The 13,111-nt window shown below is 34.1% G+C and overlaps 1 protein-coding gene and 1 pseudogene across 2 annotated transcripts in view; one reads left to right on the top strand and one right to left on the bottom strand.

Annotated features, from left to right (window-relative positions):
* The window catches only part of PTPN4 (protein tyrosine phosphatase non-receptor type 4), a gene marked incomplete at its 5' end in the record, with an annotated part of 125,884 nt that overhangs the window by 78,277 nt on the left and 34,496 nt on the right, over positions 1-13,111 (top strand). The window contains 3 exons of the mRNA XM_084228696.1: positions 303-371; positions 9,645-9,770; positions 11,819-11,977. Coding sequence (XP_084084822.1) covers positions 303-371; positions 9,645-9,770; positions 11,819-11,977 — 354 coding nt within the window. The remainder of the gene's footprint in view (positions 1-302; positions 372-9,644; positions 9,771-11,818; positions 11,978-13,111) is intronic.
* LOC311180310 (zinc finger CCHC-type and RNA-binding motif-containing protein 1-like) lies at positions 2,809-3,524 on the bottom strand (annotated as a pseudogene). The gene is made up of 2 exons: positions 3,424-3,524; positions 2,809-3,328 (listed from the first exon to the last, which is right to left on the bottom strand). The product of its transcript is annotated as a zinc finger CCHC-type and RNA-binding motif-containing protein 1-like (transcript).

Genomic DNA, 13,111 nt, shown 5'->3' with positions numbered 1-13,111 from the left:
ATCCAGAGGGACTTTCCAGGGCATACCAGAGAAGGGACACTACTCATGAAAAATTTCTTTTCTCGTATTCACACTCAAATAGAGAAATATTTGAAAGTGAAATTTCTATGGAATTTACCATTGGTCATTAATGGAAGAATTGTAATTATACTTCATTCCGGTGAACTTGAATGTAATATGCTTTTTCCATCTGCTTTTCTCTACTAGAAATATCTTGTCTCATCTGAAATTATAATGTTATGTGTTGTCATTTTACCTTATAATTCTAAGAGTATATTATTGTACATATTCATATATTTCAGTGGGAGAACAGAAGTCCAGTCAGTCCAGTATGGCAAAGAAAAGGCAAATAAGGACAGGGTCTTTGCAAGGTAAGCCACTTACATTTCAGTGTCTGAAATTTTTAAAAAATTTTATTGTAGTTAGCATATAACATTATACTAGCTTCAGATAATCAATATTTCATATTTTGCAAAATGATAATCATAATAAATCTAGGTTTCTCATCATAGTCATAAAATTTTATTTCTTGTAATGAGAACTTTTTTTTTAAAAAAGATTTATTTATTTATTGATTGATTGATTGATACACACATACATACATACAAGCACTGGGTACAGTCAGAAGCGCTGGAGGGTGAGAGAATTCACCAGAGCCAGAGCGGGGCGCAGAGCAGGCAGAATGACCAAAGTACACTGCTGAGGGGAGCAGCGGGCAGCAGGAGAGGTCTGCGCACCATGTGGGACCCTCCTCCGGTGGCCGGGGAGCAGCCGGGGATCGAACCGGCACTGCAGAGGCTGCGGGCAGCTTCACAGCCCAGCGCTCAACCGCTGCGCCACAGGGGAGGCCCTGTAACGAGAACTTTTAAGATCTTTTCTCTCCACAACTTTCAAATGTATAACACAGCATTACTAAGTATAGTTGTCATGCTGTATATTACATCCCTATTGAATTTCTTTTTTTTTTGTTGTTTTAAAAAAAATTTTTTTTTAAATTTTTACATCATTGTTCATTTTGAAACAATATTTGCTTTCCCCCACCCCCTCAGGTGTAGTCCCCGTAGTTTCCTTCCCCAATGCACCTGTGCACCATCACCTCAGTCCCCTGTGCTCCTCCCTCCCTCCCTCTGATCCCTTTTCCTCTTCCTCCCCTGCCTATGTCTCTGATTTGTAATTGTCCATTTTTGCTTTGTTGTGTTTTGTACTGTTATTTTTTTTACGCTGATGTCTTACTTGGTTCCCCTATATTCCTGCTATAAGTGAAACCATCCAATATTTTTCTTCTTCCTTCTGGCTTATTTCACTGAGCATAATTCCTTCTAGTTCCATCCATGTTGCTGCAAATGGCATGAGTTTATCTTTTTTGATTGCTGAATAATATTCCATTGTGTATATGAACCACATCTTCTTGATCCAGTCATCTATTTTTGGGCATTTGTGTTGTTTCCAGGTTTTACCTATTATAAATAGTGCTGCAGTAAACATAGGGGTACAGGTGTTCTTTTGAATCAATGTTTTTGTGTCCTATGGGTAGATCCCTAATAGTGAAATTGCCGGGTCGTATGGTAGCTCCATTTTAGTAGACTGAGGAACCTCCACACAGCTTTCCACAGTGGTTGGACCAGTTGCACTCCCACCAGCAATGTAGGAGAGTTCCTTTTTCACCTCATCCTCGCCAACATTTATTGTTGCTTTTTTTCTCCAATGAATTTCTTTAAAGAAAGGTTACTTACTAAACCCTTTTTCTAAAGATGATTTCAATATTATCACATGATTTTTTTTTAACTAAACAATAAATAATGTTTTGGGACTAATGAAATAATTTGCCTAGTTTATTCATTCATTTTCTTCTTTTCACATGAATTAAATTAACCTGTGCCAGGCATGATAACTCTTACTAGACTGAACAAATATTAAATTATTATTTTTAAAGATTTTATTTATGCATGTAACAACTGGGGTGTAGGCCAGAGGTACGGGGAGGGGGTTGAGAGGATTCACCAGAGACAGTGGGTAACAGAACAGACAGACTGACTGAAATACACTGCTGAGGGGAGCAGTGGGCAAGACCGGAGAGGGCTGCTGCATCATGTGGGTTAGCTCCCTGGCTGGGGATCAAACTCATGCTGCAGTGGATGGTGATAACTTGATAGCTCTGTGACTTTAACCCCTGTGCCACCAGCGTGGCCCAAGTATTAAATTATTAATACAGCATTTTATTAGAAGGTTTTTTCCATTAGTATTTTTGAGAAACATAATGGTTTATTTCATCTGTTATCTTGCCTGTTTCATCTGTTATCTTGCCCGTTTCCATTTTGTTTTAAAAAAAACAAAATTCTCTTGAAAATTTTATTAACATTTAATAAAAATAGATCATTCACCTCTTTCACAATCTTTATGAAATTTTTGTTTTAAAGATGAAACTTATTTCACAAGTCCTCATGTAAACCAATCAGTCACAAATAAGCTTTTATACTGAAACTCTCAAACACATCTTTTTACTACGTTTTTTTTTGGGGGGTGATGACATCAGCATTACTGTCACAGCATTTTCTTTAGTCAAACAAACTTCAAGATGAAAGTTTATGAACAAATCTTAATTTTTTTATTACTCTGCTAAGGCAAGACAGAAACATGATACTTTAACATTATTTTTCAATTTCTGTGATATATTTTACAGTAAAAGCTATTTGGTACTGAGTGTTCTTATGCTCAAATTCTAAGAGTAATCTTTAGTCCCAACTGAACTTGGTATTCCAAGATCAAAAAAAATTAGGTTTAATTAGATTAACATAAATAAATACAACTTTAATCACTAAGTTCTTCCTCATCACTGAAATATGTGCTTAAGTCATCTGATCTTGAGGGACCCCCTGAACTGGGTTTCCACTTGTTTTGTTTTTCTTCAATTCTGGCTTGCTGGAAAGCTATGGCCTGACTGAGGCTGTCAAGGGCAGGATCTTCTCTTTTACCTTCACTTTCTTGCTCCTTCGATTTTTTTCTTCTGGTTCAGGAATTTTTTTTTTTTTCTTCTTAGGAGGTTCATGTTCTCCAAGCATATTTTTAGGACAGGCATAACTTAGGTGTCCACTTTCCCCACATTCATAACACTTAGATTTATCAAAGTAGTTTCGCCTTTGGATGAACTCACCTGCCCTTCCACTGCCAGTAGCAATGCTGGCTTTTATCCCTCTACCAAGTAACTGTTGTTTATGGCCCTTGTACAATTTTGTGCAAAAACAAAATGAATGCAACTCCTTTACTCTTCCTGGTAGCTTTAGCTTTCATTATAGTAAACTGTACAACCTTGCCATGCTTGGAAAATACACTGTATTTTTACTTGGGGCCTGTCCGCCACTCATTTCTGCAGGTGGGGCAGCCCGGGAGACCGCGAGGACTCAGGCCGGGCTCCACGCCCCATGCCGTGGCCGGGGCATCACGGGTCCTGGGACTGGGGGTCGGGTGCCTCGGAGCCGACGGGCCCAGCGTGGCGACTCTTCCTGGCTCTGGCGAGACGCCGCCATACATTTTTAAGTCCTATTGTTAAAAAATAGCAACTTTTTGTTTAGATGCCATTTAGTTGTCTTCACTTTCTTGGTTCTGTTATGTATCAGACTTGGTTTTTTACCTGTGAAATGAAATGATCAGATTTGTTTAGAAGATAGTTTTATGCATGTGGATAAAGAATGAGTGTGGATAGGGCCTCCCCCGTGGCGCAGCGGTTGAGCGCTGGGTTGCGGAGCTGCCCTCGGCCTTTGCGGCGCTGGTTCGATCCCCGGCTGCTCCCCGGCCACCGGAGGAGGGTCCCACATGGCGCGCAGACCTCTCCTGCCGCCCGCTGCTCCCCTCAGCAGTGTACTTCGGTCCTTCTGCCTGCTCTGCTCCCCGCTCTGGCTCTGGTGAATTCTCTCACCCTCCTGCGCTTCTGACTGTATCCAGTGCTTGTATAAACAAAAACAAACAAACAAACAAATCATAAATAAAAATACATGCCTCTTTAAAAAAAAAAAAAAAAGAATGAGTATGGATAAAGAATGAATTAGCAAATAAAGGCTGGGTATCCAGAGAGCAATTATAAGGTTATTACAGTAATCCAGATGATAGTAATGAGGCGCGAACTAAAACGTGGTGATAAAGAAGAGGAAATGAATTTGTGGGGCATTTTGTAGCTAGACTACACAAAAGTTGTTGACGAATTGGGCAGAGGTATGTTTGAGACAGGAGTATGTAGAAAGACTACCATATTTGAGTGACATAAAGCAGATAAGGAATACAGGGGAGAGAACAAATTTGTAGTGGAAAAGGGATGATCATGTTTTGGTATGTTTTATTCACTGTAAGAATCCCGGGTCTTACACTAATATGTGGAATATGGTAGGTGTTTTAAAAATGAAATTAGTTTGAAATCAGGGAGAATGGCTTAAAGAGGGTGGTAAGTCCTTAAAGAAATGTGGTTAGTAACTACTGCAAATGAAGGCAATAGTTTTATTAAATGAGAGTTAGAGAATTTTGCTTTTGACTTTACTTAATATTCTGTTTTTTTTTTTAATTTATTTATGCATACAAGAACTGGGGTACAGGCCAGAGATGGGGGATTGGAGGCAGATGTGTGAGGAGATTCACCAGAGACAGAGTGGGGAATAGAACAGGCAGATCGACTGAAATACACTGCTGAGGGGAGCAGCGGGAAAGTCAGGAAAGGTCTGCTGCGCCATGTGGATTGCTCCCCGGCCGGTCGGGGATCGAACTCTTGCTGCAGAGGCTGCAGATTGCTTCATAGTGCAGTGCCCAACCCTTTGCACCACCAGGGATGCCCCTACTTAATATTCTTTTTAGTCTTTATCCAAAAGACATTTTTGATTTGTGTTTCTGGTTTAAAAGAGTTTTGGGTTTTTTTTCTTTCCTCCAAAAGTAGAATATGCTTCTTTTTTTTTTCTATTTATTTAAGTGATAATTCATTATTTCTTAAAAACTCTAATATGCCAGTTAACATTTTAAAAAAAGCGCAATGCAGTATTTAAAAAGTTTTGGTATGTACTGTTCAAGATTTTGCCATGCATACATGTATGTGTATATTTGATTTTAAGAACTATTTCATACTTTTTGTTGTTGTTTTTAATCACTTATAAGTGAGCGTATTCCAGTACACCCAAGGCATTTTCTTTGATGTTAAATCTACAGTCACTTGTAATGACAATAAATCTTTAAAGAATAAATCCCTCTAACCAACTGTAGATTTAACTTTATGATTCTGCTCTTTACCCTGCCACTCCCCTACCAGCAGTCAAAGTCCCTGCCGACACTATATAAGATTGTGCCAGTACTACTCCCTGACTACTTATAAAAATAAATAGTAAATAATAATATAAGTCCCATTGAATAAGAACTTTTGAATCAAAAAATTGATTTTTTTTATGTGTTTGCAATGACCTACAAAGAATTGTTAGTGAACATGCCTCATTATAGGAAGAATTTAGCTAGTCAGGACTGTATCATTTTGTAGTAACAAGTTTACTTGAAGTTAAATGATGTAATTAAATGTTTAGTATTTATTTAAAAAATTTTTGAAATTATGTCTTATTTTTAGATTTATGAAGGAAATATTACCTATTTCTATATTAAATATAAGTCTGTGTCATATTAGTGACTTGATCATATCAGAAGGGAGATTAAAAGAAAACCCAGAAATATACTCCACCCTAATAGATATGGTTACCAAAATCATTCAAAAATACTCCCTTTTACAGTTTTAGATGCTCTTATTTCTAGTTAAAAAGTACTAAGGACCTTCACAAAAGTAAAATACACAGTAAAATGTTAATTTAAAATTGTTTTCCATGTGATACTCTTTATAAAGAAATAATTTAGTTCCCATTAACTTTATTATTTTAATTTAAATGTGTTTATTTTATTTGTTGGTACTGCATCTTGTTTGCAGCACTCCTTTCAGACTTATTAAACAAATAACAGGCACATGAAGAAATGTTCACCATCTCTTATCAGGGAAATGCAAATCATTAAAACCACAGGGAGATAACTCCTTACACCAGAGAAAATGGCCCTTATCAAAATGACCAGAATCTAGTGCTAGCAAGGATGTGTGGAGAAAAAGGAAACCTCTTACACCATTTGTAGGAATGTAGTTTAGTCCAACCTCTGTGGAAGGCAGTGTGGAACATTCTCAAACGTCTGAAAATGGTTCTGCCATAAGACCCATCCAGTCCTATGTATCTACCCCCAAAATACAAGAACACTAATTCAAAAGGAAACATGTACCCCAGTGTTCATAGGAGCACTAGTTATAATAGCCAGCATATAGAAACAACCTACATCCCCCCAAGCAGATGAGTGTACCAAGAAGATATGGTACATATACATCTTGGAACATTACTGAGCAATCAAAAAAGATAAACTCATGCCTTTTGCAGCAACATGGATGAGGTTGAAGAGAGAATGCTAAGTGAAATAAGTCAGAAAAACAAAGATAATTACCAGATGGTGTCATAAATACTATGTGGAATATAGAAGAAACTAAACCAAGAATCAGAGAAAGACAACCTTAAAAACTAACCCCTGAAAACTGATTGTACAAGTGAAACATCTGAAGGAGTCAGTGGGTGAGGGAGGGGTAGAAACAAAGAGGGAAGGAAGCATAATGGACTATGGGTGATTTAGTGGCAGGTACCCTACAGTGGTGAGACCTGATGGGGAGGATTCTAATGTTACCACAACTGAATGAATAAATTATTGAAATAAAAATAAATGAATAAAACAAATGACAAGGAAAAAAATAAAAATATTTTTCTGATTCTTAGTATTTACTGTTTCATAACAAAATGTCTACACTTATTTTCCTAACAGCCTTTTTACTTGCTTAATATTTATAAACTTATTGTACTTATTTGATATCTACTTCTACTATAGTAAGATGTTGTAATATGAATCCAAATCATAAGTATGTTTATACATAAATGTTGCTATCACATGCAAATAATTAAATGTTAATATCTTAATAATTTAATGTTTTGAGAAATATACAAATATTTACATCTCTGAGTTCTTTATTCATGTATGCCTTATTAAAATGTGAAACTGTTTAACATAGATTATTTTATAAAATAAATATACAAATATGCAATGAACAGTAGAGCTAATATTCTGATATGCTATGCTCCAAATAACTATCCTATTTCTTTCATTATGCTGGAATTTTATTAAACCTCCTTGAAATAAGAAATCATCAACTTGGACAAGGTTTTAACAATACTATTGTAATGATCCTGCTAGCTCAGAAAGACTTAAGTTTTTCTGGGGTTGTTTTTATGATGATGAATCTTACGATGATGACCTAATTCTTGTCTACTAAAACACTCTGAGAGTCTTAGCAATAATTAAGTTATTACTTAAAATCTTAATGAATTCTAGACTTCTCTCCCACTTCTTGGTATTTTAGTTGGCAATATAAATAGGAAACTTTTCGCTTTAAACTTTTCATATAAGGTGTTTTCTTTCAGTCATAATAGACACCTTTATTTTTGGATATATCGATTCTGAATTGCTTTCACATGTTTTCAGTTGTCATGTAATATCTATGAAGAAAGCAAAAGAATGTTCCCATGCAACAGAAAAATAAAGTATCGTGGTCAGAAAATAAATTTACCACATCGCAAACACATTGATGAAGTGTGGTATTTTTTTCTCCGAAATTTCCACACTTAACAGGAAACATAGACAGCAAGCTTGAGTGGGTGGGTCTCTGAGGTTAAAACTGTTAATGAAATAAAATACCTGAAATTGAATTTTAAATGCAAAGTATTTCCAACCATGTTCTGTTATCAACAACAGTAAAGTGTCCTTCCTGAAACTTTATGCTAGGTGAGTATACTGGATATTTTCTGCCTTCAAATGACTTTTTTCCCTCTCTTAGAAAATGAAAGTAGTTGGTCTCCTGACTGTAATTAGTGGGCTGTCTTATAGTTTACATTTTGTAGTCTAATATATGTTAAAGAAATAGGTTTTGGCATTAAGAATTAACATTAATAGAGAAGCCATAAATGCTACAGTTTCTTTCTGTGATCTGTACTTCATTAAAAAAATCTAATGCTGAAATAATATAGTTTATTTTCATTTCACTGACTGAAGAATGTTTGTACTACTGTACGAGGGGGGTCATACTGGATAGTTTCCTGAGTTGTCTGCAAGTCATAAATCCTGTAATTTAAATCCATGATAGGGGGAGATGTTCATGCTAAATTATTTTGAATTCACTAACTTTGTAAAAGGTAATCTGAGCTAGTGCGTTTTTAAATCAATAATATATCTGTGTAGAAAATGTTAAATGTTCTTAAAGTAAGAGGCATTAGGCCAAGCTAAAAAGGTTTTGGCTATGATTACTTGAAATGATGGGCACTTCTTAAGTAATTTGTTACTTTTGGTTTAGTAAAATTAATTGACTAAACCACTGCACTGAAAATTTTGATATTCATAAATCATGAGACTCAGGAGGTAGGAAATACTTTGCAAATACTTCAGCACCTCACATTATAAATTTAGATGTAGAAACTTAAGTGTGTTGTCTTGTGGAAGGCCAAAGCTAGGATTCAGGATCCCTGCTGATAATTATTTTAATGCTTCCTACTATGTACAAAAATTTTATTATGTATTCTTGGTCAATGTTACCATTTTTTTTGGTCTAGTATATAGCTATGTGCTTCAGTGGATTTATTGCTAAAATATAAAAATCATTTACAAGATGATTTATTATATGTACTTTGTTTTATTTTAAAAAAATGTATTTAATATTTTAATTGAGGATATATTTTTTATATAAATAGCTTAGTTCATTATTAGGCTTCTTATTAAGTCTGCATGCCAAAAAGCTGGGAATTTAAATAGATATCATATATCTTTCATGAATTTGGACATTATCAGAATTTACAAATAAGCAAATGATTTCGTTGTTAACTTACCTAAATTCTAAGAGGTTTTAATCTCTACAAAGATCAATGTCTTCTGAAAAAGTCACTTTGTTTTCATATTTATCACAAAGATTAGCTTGTGATATATAGATATGTAAGAAAGCATGTCCTATTTTCCATCATGAGACAGACTAGTCAAACTTGAAAAAATACACAGGCCACTACTATGTATAAAAAAGGGAAATAAATGTAATTTTACTTTTTTGCCTTGCTCACGAGATTGAGGCAGAGGATCAGTTCAGATTTAAGGACATTCAGAACATACTGATAATTTACTAGGAATTGTTTCATATGTCCCAAGATAATCTAGAGTTTATCCCAAAACTCTGAAACAGGATTAGGGAATATCTGTAATGTTGATAGTAGTCTTAAAAAACTTTTGGTAACCAACTATTCCCTCACTTTTTTTTTTCTTTATCTTTCCTTTTGTTGTTTCTTCTCCTTTTCTCTTCTTCCCTATTTCTAGCTTTTCCATCCTTCATATAAAGCAAATGTATTTTCTTAGGAAATTACTTGATAAATAGCCTGCAAATGTGTTGACATCTTACAAGTTAATCTTTATGTTTACTCATCTAATTATATGATTAAGACACATTCTAAGATTTGGTTTCATAGTTTGGGGCATTAAAATAATTTTTTTACTTATTATTTAAATTATTTATGCAGATCCCCAAGTAAGCCTTTGGCACGGAAATTAATGGATTGGGAAGTAGTAAGTAGAAATTCAGTATCTGATGACAGATTAGAAACACAAAGCCTTCCATCACGATCTCCACCTGGAACTCCTAATCAGTAAGTACTTAAGAACATTTTCCAATTAAGCCTCCTATTAAGCTTCCAATTAGCTTCCTATTAAGCTAACTGTTTTCATTGCCTTCAGATCAAAATATCTAAAGTTTAAATCTTTTGGTCAGACATCATTTTTATTGCTCCAAAGGATTATTTCCTCTTAGCTGTAGCTCATTGCCTATGTGGAATAGCACTGAGGGATGAAGAAGTAGAGCACTGAACAAGTTTTCTCACTGCTGCACTGTGGTCTTGCATAATGTGGGTCCCTAGCCAGTTATTGACTAGATCAATATCTATTGGTAGATTTTACATATGGAAATACAGTTCTTGTTGATAAAATCTTTTTCCATGTATAAAAGATCACAAACAGAATTTGTAGGGCAGCATGTATTGTTTGAAAATGATAAGTAATTGTCTTACAGAAGCTGTTACCCCATCCATTGCTGTGTCAATTTCTGTTGTCTAAAAAAAAGAGGTTTTCAATATCATTTCCTGCAACTTTGGCTATGGTGATGCTAAGAAGCACACTTACTGTGTGTACTTCATTTTATAATTTCTCACAAAAGCTTTGCACTTTGTTGTAGTCAATAATAGTAAGATAATAGACATGTACTAGCCAAAAATGTTCTCTAATTTTATAATAGAATATGTGTTGCATGTAAAATATATGTAGATATAATTATTATATTGTTATATGCTATATATACTTATTTTATATACTATATATTGTCATATAATGTTGTAAATCTATGTTGTATATGTTGTTATATGTATGCAATTTAAGATAATAATAAATATGACAACATATTGACAGCCCTCATTAACCCAAAAGATTGACATGTAAGATATTTGAATTTTGGTATGAAATATAGTATTTGAAGAAGCCTTCTTTTAGAAATATCTTATACATGTTAATGTTTGATAAAGGCACTAAATTCTAAAACTTATGTCACTGATGGGTATTTGTAAACCAGGAATAAGCTTCTACTGTACTGGCAGTAAAGTATATGCATAAACAGTTTGGTTCACAGAATATTTGCCAATACCTAGGTTCCTCCCTTTATACTAGAAAAATACATTCAAAAGTTTATGATTACTAAAGCAAAAACATTCCATATATTCAAAGACTTATCAGCTTGTTTGAAGAAAATCCAGAACCTTCTTTTCAGGTCCCTTTTCCAGCACTCATTTCTCCATTTGTTATCAGCAACACTCAACAGTTACAGTAAGTTAGGAAAAATAAGGCATTTCATCCAGATGATTGAATCAGTTATTTCCATAGATGACTGAATTAATTAATTGGTCAAATTTTCTGACTAACCATTTTAGATATAATCTGAAAAACATTATTTTTTCTAAAGTCTAAATAAAGAGACAGTACAGAGTGCTATTAACAGCATGCACTGGAATCACCGTATGTTTGAACTTGGAGCAAGTGAATCTCTTTGTCTCATTTTCCTCATCTACAAAATTATCTTACAGTATTGTTGTGAGGGTTAAGTGAGGTGGTATATGTAAAAATGCTAGAACAATGGTTGGTACATATTAAGTGCTCAGATGTTAACTATAATTAATAATAATAATGACAATAATAATTCTATGAGGATGAAAATATGGTACTCAGTATCCTTAGGAATTAAAGTGCCATAGGTAAAAATATTTATAAGAATTAAAAATAATTTTTAATAATAGGTCAGAAGATATTTATAAATTATTCTAGCTTTTTGTTTTATGAATGCTAATTGATAGTAGTGACTAATTGTAGTGACTAAAACTACTAATTGTAGTGACTAAAACCTAGAAAATTAAGGTTGGTAGAGATATTAGAGGAATAGGTAAAATTCTTGTGGCAGATTGTTGACTACAGCTCAGCTCTCTGACTTTCCATTCTTTGTTTTTTGTTTACCTTACACTATCTTTGTCAAAAATTGAGTTTGTTATTGTAGTTAGTCTTAAACACACATCCACTTTCTAATGCAATCATATGATTAAGAAACTAAAAAATTAATTAAAAGCATATTTTTAAATCCATTTTTCTCCCTTTCATATAGTCGAAATTCTGCTTTCACACAAGAGGGAACCCGGTTGCGACCATCTTCAGTTGGTCATTTAGTAGACCACGTCGTGCATACTTCCCCAAGTGAAGTATTTGTAAACCACAGATCTCCATCCTCAACACAGGCTAATAGCATCATTCTGGAATCATCACCGTAAGACCTTCTTTCATTTAGTTTCTGTCGCATAAGTAATAATGCCTCAAATTGCTTCATTTGAAATAATCTGGGAAATTAGGGTATTGGAAGCAAGATTTTATGTATGTAATGCTTTTGAAGTTATATATATATTTGTAAATGTGCATATTTATCCCTGAGGGTTCTTTATGCTTTCTGACTTGCCCCCTGCAACACTCCTCTCTTATTCCCCAAATCATCATTATTATTTGTTGACTCTATGTTTTGGGGCTTTCAGTACATATACTTAAATATTTCTGCAGATATTAGCACTTTGGTCAGGCAATGAGGTGTTGTAAGGTAGAATTTTCTTGGTATTTTCAGGAAGGAGCCTGAAAAGGATGAATAGATAGTATTGTGAGAATCATGTAGGAAGGAAGAACTGAGTGAGATGACCTGCACACTGAAGATAAATTATCGAAAGCATGTATACTTGTTTTCTAAAATTCAACTCTTTCATATTATGTACTGATAACATAAATTCAATTTCATAATCCAGTATTTATACCCCTTCAGTTTAATACACAGCATATTTATCCTCATATTGGTGTGCATTATCTTCATTTATTGGTTTGTATAATGCAGTTATATCAAATACAGGTAAAAATAGCATGCAAATTAGAAAAAAAGTAAAATATATTACAAGATACATAGATAGGTAAGAAGCTTCATTATTGTTGAGGAGGTCGGGATATGTGATATAGTAAATGTGACCAGAGTTAAATAAAAGCTGAGTCTGAGAGTGATGGTGGATGGAAGAATAGATAAAATGATCTACAAAGCAATTATGGAAAAATGTAACTAGATATATAAGAGCCATGATTGTCGTTGATATAGTGCCAAGCAAGGAAGAACAGCTAAGCTACTAAGCAAGTATAAAATCAGTCTTGGTAAAAATGTTAATAAAACGTCTTGATTGTATATACACATTATAAAGGACTAGGGAATATATATATATATATATATATATATATATACATACATATACACACACACACACAAAATGCAGGACTAGGGAATATTTATGTTGCACAATAACACCTGTGGAGAATGAGTTGACACAAGATAGGATTGATGGAAATTTAGTATTTTATTACTTTGAGAAGTTATGTT

The sequence above is a fragment of the Talpa europaea genome (assembly GCF_964194135.1).
Source record: "Talpa europaea genome assembly, chromosome: 1".
Taxonomy (NCBI): Eukaryota; Metazoa; Chordata; class Mammalia; order Eulipotyphla; family Talpidae; genus Talpa; species Talpa europaea.
This window is presented reverse-complemented; position numbering and strand designations above follow the sequence as displayed.